Source organism: Chiloscyllium punctatum, chromosome 8 (genome assembly GCF_047496795.1).
Source record: "Chiloscyllium punctatum isolate Juve2018m chromosome 8, sChiPun1.3, whole genome shotgun sequence".
NCBI classification, from domain to species: domain Eukaryota; kingdom Metazoa; phylum Chordata; class Chondrichthyes; order Orectolobiformes; family Hemiscylliidae; genus Chiloscyllium; species Chiloscyllium punctatum.
In genome coordinates, this window is record NC_092746.1 from 55,098,268 (window position 1) to 55,118,610 (window position 20,343).

The 20,343-nt window shown below is 38.2% G+C and overlaps 1 protein-coding gene across 1 annotated transcript in view; it reads left to right on the top strand.

The window, feature by feature from the left end:
- The window catches only part of LOC140480574 (ATP-binding cassette sub-family A member 13-like), a 282,456-nt gene that overhangs the window by 88,904 nt on the left and 173,209 nt on the right, over window positions 1-20,343 (top strand). The window contains exons 12-15 of the mRNA XM_072575601.1: window positions 3,549-3,649; window positions 9,164-9,337; window positions 13,409-13,626; window positions 16,029-16,156. Of these exons, the coding sequence (XP_072431702.1) occupies window positions 3,549-3,649; window positions 9,164-9,337; window positions 13,409-13,626; window positions 16,029-16,156 (621 nt within the window). The remainder of the gene's footprint in view (window positions 1-3,548; window positions 3,650-9,163; window positions 9,338-13,408; window positions 13,627-16,028; window positions 16,157-20,343) is intronic.

Below are 20,343 nucleotides of genomic sequence, written 5' to 3' on the forward strand. Positions count from 1 at the left end.
ACACAACCTCACACTTATCCATGTTAAACTCCATCTGCCACATTTTGGCCCATTCTCCTAACCTCTCTATATCCATTTATAAGTTTCTTATTTCTTCATTGCAATTTGCCATCCTACTTATGTTTGTGTATCGTCAGCCAATTTGGCTATGGAGCCTTCTATCCCTGTATCCATGTTGTTAATGTAGATTGTAAATAGCTGGGGTCCAAGGACTGAACCCTATGGCACTCCACTAGTTACATCTTGCCATCCAGAAAAAAATTACATTTATCCCCTCTCTCTCTCTTCTATCCATCAGCCAGTCATCTATCCAGGCTAATAAATTATCCCATATCCCATATGATCCAACCTTGTGAATTAACCTTTTGTGCAGCACCATATCAAATGCCTTCTGGAAGTCCAGATATGTTACATCTATAGGGTCCCCATTATCCACTTTGCTTGTTACATCTTCAAAAAACTGTAGCAAAATTGTCAAATATGATTTGCCCTTCATAAAGCTATGCTAACTCTGATGGATAGCGTTTTGACTTTTCAAATGTCCTGATGTTGCTTCCTTGACAATTGATTCTAACACTTTCCCAACAACAGATGTTAAACTAACTGGTCTATAGTGTCCCACGTTGTGCCGTCCTCCCTTTTTGAATAAGGTACATTAGTTAATTTCTAATCCATTGGAACTATTTATGAGTCCAGGAAATTTTGGAATATTGTACCCTATGGATCTACTACCGTTGTCACTTCCTTTAATACCCTAGGGTAGGCCTTCAGGCCCAGGGGGATTGTCTTTCCTCAGTCCTAATAGTTTGCTTAGTACCTTTTCCCTCTTGATGTTGATTGTTCTAAGTTCCACCTTTTCTATTGCCTCTTCCTTGCCCATTCCAATAGGAAAGATACAATTATCCTCCACTGTGAAAACTAAGATGAAGTATTGATTAAGCATCTCTGCTATCTCAGTGTTCCCCACTATTAATTCTCTGGTTTCATCTTCCAAGGGATCAACATTCACATTTAATGACTAGCGCAGTGGGTGGCATGGTGGCCCAGTGGTTAGCACTGCTGCCTCACAGCGCCGGGGTCCTGGGTTCATTTTCAGCCTATCTATGTGGAGTTTGCACATTCTCCCCGTGTCTGCATGGGTTTTCTACAGGTGTTCTGGTTTCCTCCCACAGTCCAAAGATGTGCAGGTCAGGTGAATTGGCCATTCTAAATTGCCTGTAGTATTAGGTGCAATAGTCAGAGGGTAAAGGATCTGGGTGGATTACTCTTCGGAGGGTCGGTGTGGACTTGTTGGGCCGAGGGGCCCGATTCCACACTGTAGGGAATTTAATCTAAGCTCCCCTTTTATACACCTGTAGAAACTTTTGTTTTCCTTTTTGATATTTTATGCTAGTTTCCTTTTGTAATTTACCTTAGCTCTTTTTATTCATTTTTTAGTATCCCTTTGCTTATGTTTGAAAGTTACCCAATCTTCCAGCCTGCCATTGACCTTTGCAATATGGTATGCTTTAGTTTTTGACTTTATATTGTCCTTGATCTCCTTGTTTAGCCATGGATATTTTTTACCCCTCCCTTACCATCTTTCATCCTCACTTGGATATATTTTAGTTGTGAGGAATTGAGTAGTTTCTTTAACATCTGTCACTGCTCATCTGCAAGTCGTTAATACAGCTTGTAAATAATAAGGGCCTGAGGATCAAACCCTGTGGAACACCTCTAACATAAAAATTCCCATTTATTCAAACTTTCTGTGTTCCGTTGATTAGCCAATCCTCTAAATAAATTAACATATTACTTCTAACCCTGTGTGATCTTAGAATAGAATCCCCACAGTGTGGAAGCAGACCATTCAGCACTTCAAGTCCTCACTGACCCTCTGAAGAGCATCTCACCCAAATCCACCCTATCTGTGGATTTCCCATAGCTAATTTACCCTAGCCCAAACATCACTGGACCATTTGGTACACCAATCGACTTAACCTGCACATCTTTGGACTGTGGGAAGAAACTAGAACACGCAGCAAAATCCCACACAGGCATGAGAAGAATGTGCAAACTCCACATAGGCAATCGTCCGAGGGTGGAATCACACCCGGGTCTCCGATGCTGTGAGCCACTGAGCCACTGTGCCACCCTGTTTCAAATCAACAAAATAGATGATAACCTTTCGCTGCCTCATTTCTCAAGGCAATGTTGTATCATTCAAAGCGAATCTGCCTGGTTTGAAATCGAAACAAAATCTGAGAGTTCTTTGTGAATCATCATTAACTGATACTCCTGCTTAGCGCCTCTGCCAATCAGGTTACATTTGCTCACTGATCATCATTCTCTTTACGTACTATAAAAGTTAGTTTTCCCCAGTTTGCAGTTTGTGTGCATTGCCCATGAGTGAAAGATAAATACCTTCAACAAAATGTTATTTTTTCAGCAATACTCAAATTCTATGCTACTCTACAACTATTTGTAACCTAAGCTCTTAGACCATTTGAACAAGTTTAGTCATAATTTAAGTTAAATCTGCACTAAGCACATTTGAGCTGTCATATCAAAAGAAAAATGAAATAGACTAAATTTTAATTGGGAAAAATTTAATGAGATTGCACATGTTAGAGAATATTCTATTCACTGTCCAATAATGCATCCGCTAGAATACGCCTTTGAGTGATGATTCAGTGACACTTTTAAAAGAAGAACCTTAATGGGTTTATTTTGGAAATGGTACAAGGGAGGAATGTGCATCAAGATTTAATAGTTTTTAAATGATATAACATTTACAGTTGTTGAATTGAAGATATATAAAAGGTAAAATAAATGAACAGCCTTAATGATTATTAAATAGATGGATGCACTGCATAAAATTATTTAAATGACATTGAATATTACAATATTTAAACTTGGTACTCATTATTTCACGTTTGTCTGTGTCTTTAAATATTTATGCTTCATGGTGCTTTATAGCAGCGTAACCTTTTAAGAGTATACTTTTGAGTCAATATTTTGCAATGCTTTAAATATATGTTGTCATTAAAAGATCATGGAATCTTGTGTTGGGTTGGAGTACACCCGTGCATTTATTGCCTTACAGTGATAGTCAAAAAAAAATCTCATTTTAGTGATTTATCCTATTGAGGTACTGTATTATTCCTGAATTTTTTTCTTGCTTCTGATGATAAATTTAAAGATAAAAGCACCTGAAAAACCAATTTTTACAATCAGGAATGTAAAACTGATTTTGTAGATTCCTGGAAGTTCACCAATATTGTAAAAGCCATTCTGGCATTCACTTGACCCTTAAGCAATAGATCCTAAATATCAACTGAGTAAGGAATGCATCCATAATTCTTCAATCAAACTCAGTTTTCCATTTTGCTGATTCTCTTCAAAATTTGGATTTAATTCAGTATGGTTTTATGAAATTTATGAAATGGTTATCAACAGTATTCTGCAAATACAAAATGAAATTCATGACAATACTTCTATTTGTCAATCTGTTGATTCTTCATGTTATAGTAATATTGTGAACACATTTTTAAAAAATCTTGTTTCAGCTATGTACGAATCTCTGAAGAAAGTGTTTCCCACTGTGCGAGTGAATACTGTGAACCAGATGATATTGGATGCTGATATCCTGATGACAGAACTAAAAATGGTAAATCAATGAAATCAGCATTAAAGCACAGAAAAAAGATACATAGAGTTGTAGAAACGTATAGCACGGAAACAGACCCTTCGGTCCAACTCGTCCATGCCGACCAGATATCCCAACCCAATCTAGTCCCATCTGCCAGCACCCAGCCCATATCCCTCCAAACCCTTCCTATTCATATACCCATCTAGATGCCTTTTAAATGTTGCAGTTGTACTAGCCTCCACCATTTCCTCTGGCAGCTCAATCCATACACGTACCACCCTCTGAGTGAAAACGTTAGCCCCGTAGGTCTCTTTTATATCTTTTCCCTCTCACCCTAAACCTATGCCCTCTAGTTCTGCACTACCCCACCCCAAGGAAAAGACTTTGTCTATTTATCCTATCCATGCTCCTCATGATTTTATAAGCCTCTATAAGGTCACCCCTCAGTCTCCGGCACTCCAGGTAAAACAGCCCTTGCCTATTCAACCTCTCCTTATAGCTCAAATCCTCCAACCCTGGTAACATCCTTGTAATTCTTTTCTGAACCCTTTCAAGTTACACAAACATCTTTCTGATAGGAAGGAGACCAGAATTGCACACAGTATTCCAACAGTGGCCTAACCAATATCCTGTATAGTCGCAACATGACCTCCTAACTCCTGTACTCAATACTCTGACCAATGAAGGAATGCATACCAAATGCCTTCTTCGCTATCCTATCTACCTGCGACTCCACTTTCAAGGAGCTATGAACCTGCACTTAATGGTAAGGTCCTCGGGACCGTTGCTGAACAAAGAGACCTAGAACCTGCACTCCAAGGTCTCTTTGTTCAGCAATGGTCCCGAGGACCTTACCATTAAGTGTATAAGTCCTGCTAAGATTTGCTTTCCCAAAATGCAGCACCTCACATTTATCTAGATTAAACTCCATCTGTCACTCCTTGGTCCATTGGCCCATCTGATCAAGATCCTGTTGTAATCTGAGGTAACCTTCTTCGTTGTCCACTACACCTCCAATTCTGGTGTCATCTGCAAACTTACTAACTATACCTCTTAAGCTCATACCCCAAATCATTTATATAAATGATGAAATGTCATGGACCCAGCACCGATCTTTGTAGCACTCCACTAGTCACAGGCCTCCAGTGTGAAAAACAGCCCTCCATCACCACCCTCTGTCTTCTACCTTTGAGCCAGTTCTGTATCCAAATGGCAAGTTTCCCCTGTATTCCATGAGCTCTAACCTTGCTAACCAGTCTCCCATGGTGAACCTTGTTGAACGCCTTACTGAAGTCCATATAGATCACATCTACCGATCTGCCCTCATCAATCCTCTTTGTTACTTTTTCAAAAACTCAATCAAGTTTGTGAGACATGATTTCCCACGCATAAAGCCATGTTGACTATCCCTAATCAGTCCTTGCCCTTCCAAATACATGTACATTCTGTCCCTCAGGATTCCATCCAACAACTTGTCCATCACTGACGTCAGGCTCACTGGTCTATAGTTGCCTGGCTTGTCCTTACCACCTTTCTTAAACAGTGACACCACATTAGCCAACCTCCAGTCCTCCAGCACCTCACCTGTGACTATCTCAGTAAGAGGCCCAGCAATCACTTCGCTAGCCTCCCACAGAGTACTAGGGTACACCTGCTGTGATGTAATTCTGCCTGTATTGCTTGGAACATTCAGTCGCAGGATAATTTATTTTTATAATGCCATTGAAATATATTTTATACGTTTTGATAGTTTATCAAAATAGAGCTGTTACAGTCAGTTATGCTACACAGAAAAGTGTTGTTTTGCTCAGTGTCCCTTGGAAGTATCTCTTGTGCAGAACCAAACTCTGATTAATTGCTTCTACAAGTATTTATCTTGCTTAATGATTTCAATGCTTTAATTTTTCCTGCGTTCTCCATAAATGAATATTATCAGTCTCTCAGTGAATTTTCACCTATTTTCAGTGATTAAAATAATAAATTTTTAAATCAGAACTCATCATGTGATTTTCTTGAGGGCTACTTTTTAATTTTGGTGGCTACTTTTCTGGTTTTGATGATCCTGTTTAGTTGTCACTAAATCATTACTTAGCTGCTGTTGTCATCCAGTAATAACAGCTGGATATTTGTGTGATGTGTGTGATACTTGCACCCTCACAGAAAATAGAATTAGAATAACTGATAAATATCTCAATAATAATCAAATCTCCATTAAACTTAAAATGATAAAATTCATGTCCAGATATCTAGCTACAACAACATTTAAATTGGTACAAGACAATAGACATAAGTTAGCAACAAAAGTTTTTCCAAAATAACTGATATATGCTTCTGCTCCTGAGACCACATCTGGAGTAATATGAGCAGTTTTGGTCTCCTTGTTTAAGAAAAGATATCATTTCATCTCGGATCAGCTGTGATCCTATTGAATGGTGGAACAAGCTCAAGAAGCTGGATGGCCTACTCCTGTTCATATTTCTCATGGTCTTATAGGAAAATTTATCAGCCTAAGCACATTTTTAACAGACTGCTGAGGTCACAACTATGAATTTCTGTCACACAGGCGTATGCAACTTTTGGAACAATTTAACCATGCAGTCACTTTTTGCTACATCTTGGATTTAACTTTAACAATTGACACTGTGTTTATTATCAGGAAGATTCACTGCATTTTTAGAAATATTTTAATTTTTAAACTTATGTAACTTTAAGACCAAGAAACCATAACTTGCAGGAGCAGAGGTCATTCATACAGCCCAGCAAGTCTACTCCACTATTCATGACTGAATTGGTTTGATGTTAGGGGACAGAGGGTAGTGGTGGACGGTTGTTTCTTGGACAGGAGGCCTGTGACCATTGTTGTTCCACACAGATTGGCATTGGGTCCACTTTTGTTTGTCGCTTATATAGATGATTTGGATGAGAATATAGAAAGTTTGTGGATGGCACCAAAATTGGTAGTATAGTGGACAGTGAAGAAGGTTATATAAGATTACAAAGAGATCTTGATCAATTTGGCCAATGGGCTGAGGAGTGGCAGATGGAGTTTAATTTGGAAAAATGAAGTGTATTGCATTCTGGTAAAACAAACAAGGCAAGACTTATACAGTTAATATTAGGGCCCTGGGTAGTGTTGTAGAACAGAGACACCTAGGGGCTCAGGTACAAAATGCTTGGAAACTTAAGTCACAGGTAGACAGGGTGGTAAAAAAGGTGTTTGTCTTCATTGCTCAGACCTTTATGTACAGGAATTGGGATGTCATGTTGAGGTTGTACAGGATGTTAGTGAGGCCTTTTCCGGTCTACTGTGTGCAGTTCTGATTGCCCTATTATAGGAAGGATAGTATTAAGCTGGAGAGAAGTCAGAAAAGTTTTACCAGGAAGTTGTCAGAGATGGAGGATTTGAATTATAAAAATAGATGGATAGGCTGCGACTTTTTTCACTGGAGGGTAGGAGGTTGAGGGATGATCTTATGGAGGTTTATAAAATCACGAAGGCCACAGATAGGGATAGTAACAACGGTCTTTTCCCTAGGATGGCTGAGTACAAAACTCAGGGCATATTTTTAAGGCGAGAGGAGACAGATTTAAAAAGCACATGGGGGCAACATTTTTACAGAGAAAGTGGTTGAATGTGGAATGAACTACCAGAGGAGGTGGTGGATGCAGGTACAGTTACAATGTTTAACAAGCATTTAGACATTGATGTACATGAATAGGAAGGCTTTGGAGCAATATGGGACAATCACAGGCAAGTGGGATTAGTTTAGTTTGGGAACATGGTCAGTGTGAACTGTTTGGACCAAAAGGTCTGTTTCATGCTGTATAACCCTATGACTCTATAACTCCACTTCCCTGTCTTACCCTGAAAACTCTTGAGTCCCGTATTGATTTTTTTAATAAAAAGTCTATCTCTGCTCTGAATATGCTCAACAACCAGCTTCTTCAGCCAAAGAACAGTATCTGCAGTAACAAATTCCACAGATTGACCACCCTCTGAGAGAGGAAAATTCTTCTCATCTTTGTCTCAAGTGGACAATCCTTATTCTGAGATATGTCTTTTGACCCTGAACTCTCCTGTAAAGGGAACATCACCACATCTATCCTGTCAAGCTTCCTCATAATCTTATTTGTTTCAAGAATGTATACATTCTACTAAGCTACAATGTGTACAGCACAACCTGGTCGACCTCTCCTCAGAAGAATATCGCCCCATACCTGGGATCAACCAAGAGAACCTCCTCTGGACTGTTTCTAATGCCTTATCTTTACTTAGATAAGGGGACCAAACCTGTTTATAGTATTGCAAGTGTGATCGGAAATATAGGCCAAGATTCCATTTGCACTCCCAATAATCTGCTGAATATGGATGTGTGATTTATACATGAGGGTGTCCAAATCCCTCTGTACTGTGGCTCCCTGTCACCTTGTTTCATTTAAGTGATATGCACCTCATCTGTTCTTCTAGTTAAAGTGCATAACCTCATATTTTCCCACATTACATACCATCTGCCAAATTTTTGCCACTTAGCCTGTTTCCATTGCTCTGTGGACTCTTTGTGTCTTCTCACCTACTTTAGTATCATCCACAAACTTGGTGATTAGTATATTCACTTTCCTCGTTAAGTCATTCATAAACATTGTGAACTAGAGTTCACACTCATTTGTAAGGAGTTCATTACCTCGTTGATTTAAGATGTAGTTGGGTCCCAGGGAGTTGAGTATTCCTTTGTTTACAGATTTGAAAATGTTGCCTCTCCACTTTAGCCTTCATCTGCTTGACCTTTTGGCCTCTTTTCCCTACACCCTCCGAACATCAATCTTGCAGATTCTTTCTTCCCCCACGACATTCTTGTAACCTCCTTCTCCCTCTAACAGATATCTTACAAGCCCCTTCTTTCCCATACAACCATCTTGCAACCTTCTCCTCCCATTCCTATATATCCAAACATCCCTGGAAGATACTGACATCCGAGTTTCATTAAATGAAACATCAAGCCATAGCAAAAAGCTCACAATAGCTGTTTTGGTAAAAGGCAGCTCCCTAATCCGGACATCGTCAAGAGGCAACTTCCAATCTTGCCTGAACAAAGGTGATTTTGCCTGATTCTGGCCTCGTCTAAAGGTAGGTCCTATTCTTGGCCTCATTTTATTGCAAGTAACACATTTTCAGGGATTATCTCTTCATTTTTTTAGCTTTATTTAAATTTTAATAATATTTAAAGTTTTAGAAATAATTGACATGAATAAAAAAACCCTGCAAATAAATTTAAAATAATCTTGTGTGTGGGACAGCAAAATAAAATGTTAACATGTGTGGAAGTTGTGAAAAATATATTTAGCAGAAATATTGCTTTCGAAAATTGAGAAGTTCTGTCTTCATGGTGAAGGGCTAATGCCTAAAACATCAATTCTCCTGCTCCTCGGATGCTACCTGACATGCTGCGCTTTTCCAGCACTAAACTCTCGACTCTGATCTCCAGCATCCGCAGTCCTCACTGTCTCCTAATTTCTGTCTTTTATATTTTTCAGATCTTGACCCAAAATATGACTGTTACGTGCAATGATATAATTAAGATGAGTAATTTACCAGAGGGCATAATTTCAAATGAAGCCTTCACAAGTATAATATGTGGTCATCAACAATCCAGTGAACCCTGGAATGTGTTCGAACATTTTCCAGATATGAAGAGATGGATTGAAGCTGTGAGTTATAGTTAATTGTTTGGAGAATATTGAAAATTGAAGTAGAAAGAAGAACTGCTGAAAATGATCAATTCCAAAATCTTTACCTATACACCATAAATGTGCTCTGAATAATTTTCTCATGAAATATTTGCACTCTAATGGTGTCAATGTTAACTGAGGGGCACAGGTTCACCTGTCTCCTGAACACTTAACAACAACACCACCCTCTTCTCCCAACCAAAGAACAGAGACTGTCACTAAATAGAACACCAAGATAGCGTGTTATGTAGAATGTGACTTTGGAAAATGTAGATTAGCAGAGTGATGTTGGTGTCCAAACATACACACATCCTTAAATGTGACACAACAAGTTTTTAAGGAATTTTAAAAGCACATAGATTTCTTGATTTTATGAAGAGACATAAAGGTTATAAAGACAAGGAAATCATGCTACAATGTTGCTCATCGGCCAACGCTGAACTATCATTGTGCAATTCTTTCAAAATCTTTCAAAAGTCACTGGTGTCAGGGAAAGTCCCAGATGATTGAAAAATCTCTGTTGTAACCTTGTTCAAGAAAGGATTTAGACAAAAGGTGGAAAATTATAGCCTAATTTGCCTAACCTCAGTTGTAGGTAAAGTTCTAGAACCCATCGTTAAAGATGCGATTTCTAAATTCTTGGAAGTGTAGGGTCGGATTAGAACAAGTCAGCATGGATTAAATAATGGGAGGTTGTGCCTGACAAACCTGTTAGAATTCTTTGAAGAGGTAACACGTAGTTTAGAGCAGGGAAACCCATTGGATGTTATCTAATTAAACTTCCACAAGGCCTTTGATAAGGTGTCTCACAGGAGGCAGCTGAGTAAGGTGAGGGCTCATGGTGTTTGAGGTGAGCCACTGGCATGGGATTGAAAATTGGCTGTCTGACAGAAGGCAGAGATTTGGGATAAAAGGTTATTTTTCAAAATGGCAGCTGGTGACAAGTGGCGTCCCGCAGGGTTCAATGTTGGGTCTGCAATTGTTCACTCTATATATTAATGATCTGGGCGAAGGGACGGGGGTCATTTTAGTGAAGTTCACCAATGGTACAAAGTTAGGTGGACAGGCAGGTAGTTCTGAGAAGGTGAGGAGGCTGCAGAAAGATTTAGACAGTTTAGGAGAGTTGAACAAGAAATGGCTGATGAAATTCAATGTGAGCATATGTGAGGTCTTGCAGTTTGAAAAAAAAATACAGGGACAGACTATTTTCTAACATGAGAAAATTCCTAAAGCCAAAGTACAAAGAAATCTGGAAGTGCTAGTCCAGGATACTCTAAAGGTTGAATTGCAGGTTGAGTCCATTGTTAAGAAAGCAAATGTAATGTTGTCATTTATCTCAAGAGGGTTGGAATGTAAATGCAGCGATGTGCAACTGAGACTTTATAAAGCTCTGGTTAGGCACTATTTAGAATACTGTGTTCATTTTTGGGCCCCACACCGCAGGGAGGACATACTGGCACTGGAGCATGTCCAGCGGAGATTCACTCGGATGATCCCTGAATAGTAGGCCGAACATACAATGAATGGCTGAGGATCCTGGGATTGCATTCATTAGCGTTTAGAAGGTTGAGGGGAGATCTAATAGAAACTTACAAGATCATGCATGACTTAGAAAGGGTGGACACTGGGAATTTGTTTCTGTCAGGTGGGGTTACTAGGACCCATGGGCACAGCCTTAGAATTAGAGGGGGTCAATTTAAAACAGAAATGAGAAGACATTTCTTCAGCCAGAGAGTGGTAGGCCTGTGGAATTCATTTCCTCAAAGTGCAGTAGAGGCCGAGACGTTAAGTGTCTTCAAGGCAGAGATTGGTAAATTCTTAATCTCCCATAGAATTAAGGGCTACAGGGAGAGTGTGGATAAATGGTGTTGAAATGCCCATCAGCCATGATTGAATGGTAGAGTGAACTCGATGGGCTGAATGGCCTTACTTCCACTCCTATGTCTTATGGTCTTATGGAAAATAGGTACAATTCATTGGAAGAAAGATGGGACCAAAAGTCAGAATTTTGAGATTAGGATGATAGATTACAATAACATTTTTGGAATCTTGAAGAATTGAGCCTATGAGCACTAGCTGCATAAATTTTCATTTCATGAATACTCATTAAAATGACAGTTTGCCAGAATTACATTCCCTTTCCCAATTAAAATCTCTGTAAGCAAGTGAAACGTGCCTTGTAAATCTTTATGCATATAAGGTATTCAGTAGGCAAAGCACTGTATATGATGGACTTTGGAGTGATTAAACACTACCTTGATCTTTTTGAGTGCATTTGTTTCGGCTTTGATTGGCATTGTGCAGTTGGAATCTCAAGTTGCACAAGGCTTGAGGGAGAAGCAAAGGAGAAAAGCTGTGGAATAATGGACATGGGTCAAAGAACCTGCCAAGTGTGGAAGACTGTTTGGTTAAAGGAGGTTGGTTGACTGGAAAAAGGTGGAAGGGCCAGGTTGTACAGCAATAGGATTAACATTTTCATGTTGTTTGATAATGCCAGAGTCACATGATTATGTAAAGAAAACTGGAAGGGAGTAGAAGCTTCAGTAGGGTCTTGAGAGAATGTGTGTAGAGATCAAGCAGTGAGTAAGGAGCACTTGCAGCTAGTTACATGGACTCGAGCAACAAAACTTCAGGAGAATAAACAGAAATAAAATACATGCTGACACCGAAACATGGTGGCAGCAGAAAAATCAATGGAAAAGGTGAAAAAGATCACTGAATGCAGTGGCTGAAAATGTACATTGTCAAGAGTGAAAAGATAATTCTTTCAACACTCATCAGAAGGCTGAAAAACAGAGTAGAAGCTGGATAGCGGTGAATACTGACATATACTAACGTATGTAGATATAATCATAGATGAAGAAGGAATAGCATCAGAGCTCAAGTGACGCATCATATCTCTTTCAGAGCCATTCCAGGTGATGGAGGTATTGCACCAGGCATGGGAATTTAATGAAAGTAAATTACAGCTGATGCTGGAAATCTGTAATAAAGACATAAAGTGCTCAGTAGGTTTGGCAACATCAATGGAGAGAGAAATAAATTTAACATTTTGAGTCCATGATTCTTCTTCAGAACTATATTTTATAAGTCTTCTCTTCCTAACTGATTAGGGTACATGATAGTTATAGAATGAGATAGAATAGATGACCAAAATCAACCGATCAATACTCTATGCAGCAGTGAACTGTAATATTAGCAAGAAAGGGCACTGAAGAGAAAGCGCTGAAATTGGAAGAAGCATTGTGAGCATTCAATGCTTATTTCATTACATGCTGACATTTCATAACAGAGCATGCAAAGATTAATTAGAGAAAGCAGAGGCCAAGTAAAAGTGTGAAAAGCATGGGTAAGTTATCCTTACTGACCGGCAGAGAATTATGCAAATTCAGGTTGCTGGCAGAATTGATACCCAACAAAATTGTAGGTGCACATATGGCCTGGTCAGACCACTTACAACCCAGAATAACAGGATAATGCAATGCAGATGGCTAGACAAATTGAATTCCAGAGGTAGAACAGGATAGTTGTTCAATGGAAAATAAGGTATGATAATAAAAATTGAGTGGGGGTGGGTATATAGACTCAGGAAAAAAATGTATGTGTGCAAAGTACAGCCTGCCAAAATGCTGGGGAGGAGGGACAGCCATACAAATGATAAGAAGCCCAGCAGAGGACCACAGGCTCACTACTGAAAAATTAGATTCTTTTATAAGAATGTACAGGTTCTAAATGTACGCTACAATGATACAGAGGGAAATAACCTTAGAACTCAAGTACATTCAAATGTAGAAACTCCATAGACCGAAAGACTTTTACAGTAGTCACTGATTCTGAAAATAAGTACTGAGGTAGCAAATTGAGAATAATTAAACAGATGCACCACAGGGTTCAATCATGATCCTGTAGCCAGTGTCACTGTGTGCTAAAAGCTTGTTCACCCCTCAAGACCATTTACATATCTACCTTAATCTTGCAGAGCATGAATTGCAGCTTATTCATGCAATAAGTTGACACTAGCCATGACATTAACATTTTCTATTATTACAGCTTGAACAGTATAAATCAGTGCTGGCTGGGGAGCAGGAATTTGAAGTCACATTTCAAGATTCATATAGAGGATGGATAGAAGTATTCAAAACATATGAAAACAACCAACTGTTCTACAATCAGTTCTTTAGGAATTTCACAGAAGAAATTCATGCTACATCTGAACACTGGAAAAGTTTTAAATTTAACACTTTTCAGGAACACCTCATATGGAATCTGTAAGTGTAAATCCATATTATTTCAGTAGCCTGGAAATTCTGTGTGTCACAGCAGACTTTTGTTGCTGTTGTGGAGATGGTTCACAGATCTTTGGTCAGAATTATTAGTGGAGATTGGCAGAACTGATCCAGAATTTCACAATCAATGTTGCTTTTGGTGTTGGTCACTGCGAGGGTCGTCCAGATTAATTAGTGGCTTCTTAGTTATTTTTATCCTTTTTCCATCAAATTTTCTTGCTCCAATCCCTCCCACCTGATAATATTGACTCGAATTAGATAGGTACAAATCACCTCCAGTTATCCTGCCTAAATAGTTATTCCATATACTTATTCCTTATCTAGTATGCAAGCACAGATGGATAAAGAGGAACCAAATTCTTTCTTCAGAGTATGACCACCCATGTAGACTTACAACAGAGATGGTTAAATAAGAATCCTTTTGTCTAATACAGGGACACTGAAGACAATTGCTGTGCCCATACCACATAGTAGGTGGGATAATGCAACACAAAAAAAATTGAGATTGAACAGCTCACTAAACTACAGTGACATTACGCTTTGGAGTAATTGGAGAGGAAATCTTACAGTGAATGCAATCTTTCACATCTCATCCAACTGAAGAGCAGTGAACTCATTACAGTAAGGATGTCCAGTCAGTCAGGCTGGTGCACACTATCTTTGTTGGGCTACTCTGTTAGCATAGAATCCCTGTTGTAGGGAAACAGGCCATTCAAGTCCACACCGATCCTCAGGACAGCATCCCACCCAGGTCCACCCCACTACCTTATCACTGTATCCCATGGCCTGCACATCCCTGGATACTGTGGGCAATTTAGCGTGGCCAATCCACCCTAATCTGCACATCTTTGGACTGTAGAAGGAAAGTAGAGCACACAAAGGAAACCCACACAGACATGGGGAGAATTTGCAAACTCCACACAGTCACCCGAGGGTAGAATCGAACCCAGGTCCCTGGCTCTATGATGCAGCAGTACTAACTGCTGAGCCACTGTGATGCCTGATATGCTTCCTGATGATGAACCTTGTGTAATATCAGAAAGAAAATCAATTGGCCATCTTCTGATTGTACAAGAATTTGGCTTATGAGGGATTGCATGGAGAAAACATCAGTAAATTAAACAATGTGTCCTCAAATGAGGTTTTGTGGGTAGAACTTAGGAATGTTAAGAGGTCAGTTGTTTTCCATGACTGTATTATAGGCCCCCAGAAAGTCAGCAGGAAATGGAGGAGCAAATATGTGGACAGTTCACAGAAATGTATAAGAGTAATAATCGGGTGATTATAGTAGGGCATTTCAACTTTCCCAACATAAATTTGGATAGTCATAGTGCTAAGTGTTTAGAGGGATGGATTTCTTGAAATATATCTAGGGAGTTTTTATCTTAATACATAGAAGACCCAGCAAGGGATAGCACAGTGCTGGATCTGTTTCTGGGGAAAGAAGCCGAACAAGTATTCCATTAGGCAGTGGGGGAGCATTTTGGCAATAGCGACCACAACATAGTAAGGTTCAAATTTGTCCTGGACAAGGAAAAAGATAGCCTGCTTTGAATTAGAGAAAGGAAGATTTTATTAAAATAAAGCAGGATCTGGCCACAGTAGACTGGGTACAGCTCCTTGCAGATTAGACTACAGCAATGCAATGGGGTGCATTCAAAAAGGAACTAGAGAGTACAGGTCCAATACATACCCTTTATAGAAAGGTGTAAGAGCAATATGTTCAGAGAACCCTGAATGTCTTGGACAATTCAGGACTAGATAAAGAAGAAGAGTAGAGCTTTTAGCAAGACCAAAGGGAACAATTCAGCTGCAGTCCTTGAGGAATACGGGAAGTGCAGGACGGAACTTAAGAAAGAAATTAAAAGAGCAAAAAGGGGGCACGAGAAAGGATTTGTGATTTTTAAAAAATGCATTAAAGGAAAGAGGTTAACCAGAAAAAGAGTAGGATCCATTAGGGATCAAGAGGGCAACCTGTGTTTGAAGCTGCAGGATATTGGGAATGATGTTGAATGAATACTTCTCTTCGGTCTTCACTCTGCAAAAGGAGAACGTAGGTACAGAATTCAGGAAAATGTACTGTGAGGAACTTGCACAGTTTCACATAGGAAATGGGGAGGCATTGGAGGGTCTTTTGGATTTAAAAACAGACAATTCTCCTGGCTTGGATGAATTGTATCCTCGGCTGCTCTGGGAAGCAAGGCAGGAAATTGCAGGGTTCTGTCACAAGATTTTCATTCCTCTCTGGCTATAGAGGTGTTACTGCACTTAACAGTTGTGTTTATGTATTGAGCTTAATTGAGCTTGATTGAGCTATAACTAAAGACAGCTTCATATTTAGTTTATATTTTCTTGACTGTTTCTAAGCACTTAATATATTCCAGGATCTTTGATGTATTTGATGTGCAAGGATCTGCATTGGAAAATAGTGATTTCTGGCCAAGCATTGAAAATCATATTCGAGGAATTTGCTGGCTGATCATAAACTCAAACCAACCATCCGATGGAAATAGTGAGTAAATAGAAAACATATTCCATAATCCTAAATTACTTTTTTAAAAGTTTTCAGATGTGGAGTATGTTCTGACTTTATTTTTAAGTTAGATAGAAATTATGCATTAAATTATACTTGTCAGTTATCTCTCCACTTAGAAGGTAAGCACTTTTTTTTTATCGAAAGTTTATTATTAATTCAACAAGTTGCAAACACACATCTGTTTGCATTTGAGTTAAAATAACAAAAAAAAAGAGGCATTTCCTTTAATATGTGAAGATGTTAGGTGCCATACTATAGAATTCATTGATTCTCCCAATTAGAAGAAGGTGTTTGTTTATAATGTATGAGCATAATACAGATGTACTTTTCAGACAGTTAAACAATGATGCATTATGAAAATTATACTGCAAATGTATTAAAATTAATTTTAAAATGTATTCATATGATATATTATTACAATTTATGTTCCTCTCAGCATTTTATTTGTGTTTTTGCATCACTAAACTACATATTAACCTAATCTTCCTGGAATTGGGTCCTGCACTCTTCAACTAGAAAGTATATAATTTGCCCTGTAAGATGCAGGAAGTGTGTGATGATAACAGATGGTGAGGTTTACAGAGCATCTGGGACTTTAGCGAACAACAAGATCAAAATTAATGAGATTTAGGGTTGAAGGAAGAGTAGGATAAATGATAGAGATAAGGGATGAATTGAGAGTGATTAAATTAGAATCAAATCAGTTACAGAAAGAAAAAGAGGAAGAGAAGATTAAAATTTTAAAATATTGAAAAACGAGACTTTAAAAAATATCTAGAAGGAGACTGAACTGTTCAAATTAATCCTGTTCTGTGAAAAGGATGATCGACTATGCATTTCTAACTACTCGGTTGATAAAAACATACATACCATGGTAATTAGGAGATTTAACTGTCTATGACAAGTTTAATGGACAATTAATGTGAAGTTTTTTAAAATGCTGAGGAGGTTTGGGGTGCACAGCCATTTGCCTGAGGCAAACACAGTGAAAATGTTATAGAGATTTGTAATTTGTGGCATACGTCTTTTTCATCTGATCTTGCCGAACAATTTTGTGCATTAATATCAATGTAGGTTGTGAACTTCACCTTTTCTTTTGGGAAAGTTTGATCCATCACGGACTTGTACATCTGATTTAGTTTGGTGATATTTTTATTCCTAATTTCTTTCCTTTTCTCCCTCATTATTTCTGTTGATTTTGATTGCCAAACTTACTCTTATTAGTGTGTCAAAAGATTACTCAGGCTTTTTAAAACACATTTCCATGACTGCTTGAAATTAAGTGTATGTTGCAAAGAGATTAAAAACTAGAAATGTAGAATATGCCAGCAACTGAAAAGCATCAATGGACTAATGTTTTCAGTACCAGTTTTTCTTGGAAGTTTTCTATGTCTGTCTTGTCATGCTTAGATATTAAACCCCTTACTATTATATGGTGCAATTTGCAAAGAAAAGGCAGGAACATAGCAAAACCTATCCAGATGAGACAGCGAGTTACATGATACAAGAAATCTGGGAAACTGAATTTATAATCGTGTGTTGGGGAATTAGAAGTTTAAAAAATTTGTGATACATGCTCATGTAAAAGTCACATTTTTGACACCAATTTTTTCGACCAAACATTCTCGCTTCCCTTCTACACAGGTAATGTAATTAAGGGGTTGATATGAATTTTTGACCTGGACCACATTGAATGGACAAAAGTCACCTTTAGTGGCTTGAAAGCTGAAGCATTTGTAAATTGATTTCAATTGTTTTCTGATCTTGACAAAAGGGACATGTGTAAATATATTTGATATTCTTTTAAACCTGATCCTCTGCTCAATATTTTTAACTATTGTTATGATCACAGCAGATAGTCAGCATCCGAGGAGCAGTAAAATCGACGTTTCGGGCTAAAGCCAAGCCATTCTTGATGAAGGGCTTTTGCCCAAAACGTCGTTTTACTGCTCCTCGGATGCTGCCTGAACTGCTGTGCTCCTCCAGCACCACTAATCCAGAATCTGGTTTCCAGCATCTGCAGTCATTGTTTTTACCTATCTGTACAAGTCAGATCACAGAGTGAAACCTGGTTTGCTAGACAATAAGTTTTTTTTCTTTTTGTTTATCTTGGAGGTCAGTCACTGATTATATTCACAAGAGGCTGTCAATAGACTTTTAACAAACGAATAAATAAGTTGCCTATGCAAAATAAAGACACAAACTATATTCCACTATAGAAGACCCATTTGAACAACCTTCTTCCAAATAGCAGAAAAGAAAATCTTCTTTCCCACAGTATTAACTACAGAGATATTCAAACGTCAGTGAAGAGTCTCTGCTAAAGCTTGTTGCTCAGCTGCCACAGCTTTAATTGATTCACCTTTGACCAAATTCTGCAATCATTCAATGTTGTGTTGCTTAGTTAGTGTCTCACTCAGATCCTTTAGAAACACTGCTAACTTATCTCACTTAATACTTGACACGCGGTTAACATATCCATGTTTTCTACAACTTGTCAAATGACTTCCACTCTTACACCTCCACAGCCTAGAGACTGCTAATAATGGCACCTCAGCCGTTAAGGTACTATTTTCTTTGAATTAAGTGACATTTGGATGTCACTTTATCTCTTGCTGGTACATTGAACTCAAGTCAGTAAACACACTAACAGTATGGTCCTGAAGAGAATTCCTGATCATTTAACTGAAATCATATGATTTCTACTAATGTTGTTTAAACTCAATATTCAAAATTACTTGCTGGCTTCAAAAAGGTCAGATTTTCATAAATTGGAAACTTATGTGTATTTTTTCAGACACTTTAGAACTCAAGTTCTCAAAAACAGTATGAATCTCTATATCACCATTTTCTGCATCAAAAAAACCTAGCTGAAACAGCATTTTTACCGCACTTTTGCAAAATAAACCTTCCTTTGCTATAGCTTTTGAGTCACTTTGTAATGTTGAATTATATAAAGAACTGGAAAATTTCTCTCTCCTTTAAAACTAATGTAACTCAGCTACTTACCATGGTAATGATCTCTTTGGAAGTTTTATAGAGCAGTTCGCTCTGTTGGATAGATAGTTGATGCATGCATTAGATTAATGCCAACCACATGGTTTTGATAAAAGATCATCAGCCTGAGATGTTACCTCTCTGACCTATTGAAATTATTTTCACACCATTATTGGTCTCATTTCAGATTTCTAGTATTTTGCTCTTACACAATGTTTGTTCCCTAATCTGATATGGGAGGCAAACACAGAACCTGCATCCTACACTCAGCCTGTAATAAAAAAGTCACAGCATTTTACAATGGTTTGTAAATAATCACCAAAGGCCTACCTTCAATTGGAGAGCTGAAGCAGAACTCTTCATGGCAACTGGATTTCTTTTGTTTTTGCTATCATTATCCATGTTGAGAAATTTTTATTTTGTTTAACTTTTGTCTTTCCAATTGGACCTTGAGCATTTAAAATAACAGCTTCTCTCTTTTTAGTCCTTTGGTTCTGAAATGTATTATGCTTTGATCCCTGAAAAAAACTAGGATTGATTTTACATAAAACGTATGAAAACTTGCTTTCCTTTTAGAGTATAAGGCATAATGGCAACTTTAACATGAATATGTTTGGTAGGTGGCAGAATCCTGAAATCTGAACATGATAAAACGGTCAAAGATTTTAATTGTCATTTACCTACCCAGCAGGCTCAAGCTATTTTGAGCACAGAACGTGAGTTCTTAAAATTAGGAGCCTAACTATGTAAAAGGACAGAAAATTGCAAAATACAGAGGAAAATACCTACTCGTGTGAAGGCCCTATAGGAAATATCAGTATCAGAACCTTGGCATAAATTAGACAGTTAATCTGTTACCTTATTTGGACTAGTTCATAATGGTTTCATATTACTAGATAACAAATGGGAGTATCTGAATATGTTGTTTATAAAGAAACTAGTACAAAGGCTTTATTTGTCAGTCTTCAAATTTCCAATCCTGAGAAACTCGATGATTGGTGGAGTGAAGTATTTGACATGATATCCAACCTGATGCACACCATGAGGTATAAAATAGGCCACAAATCCCATTCACAAAGTACCATTTGCAAACATCTAGACTCTGAGTTGTTGCCATAGCAAGTTAACATGTTTAAGAGGATATAGTTCATTATTTAGCTGAAATT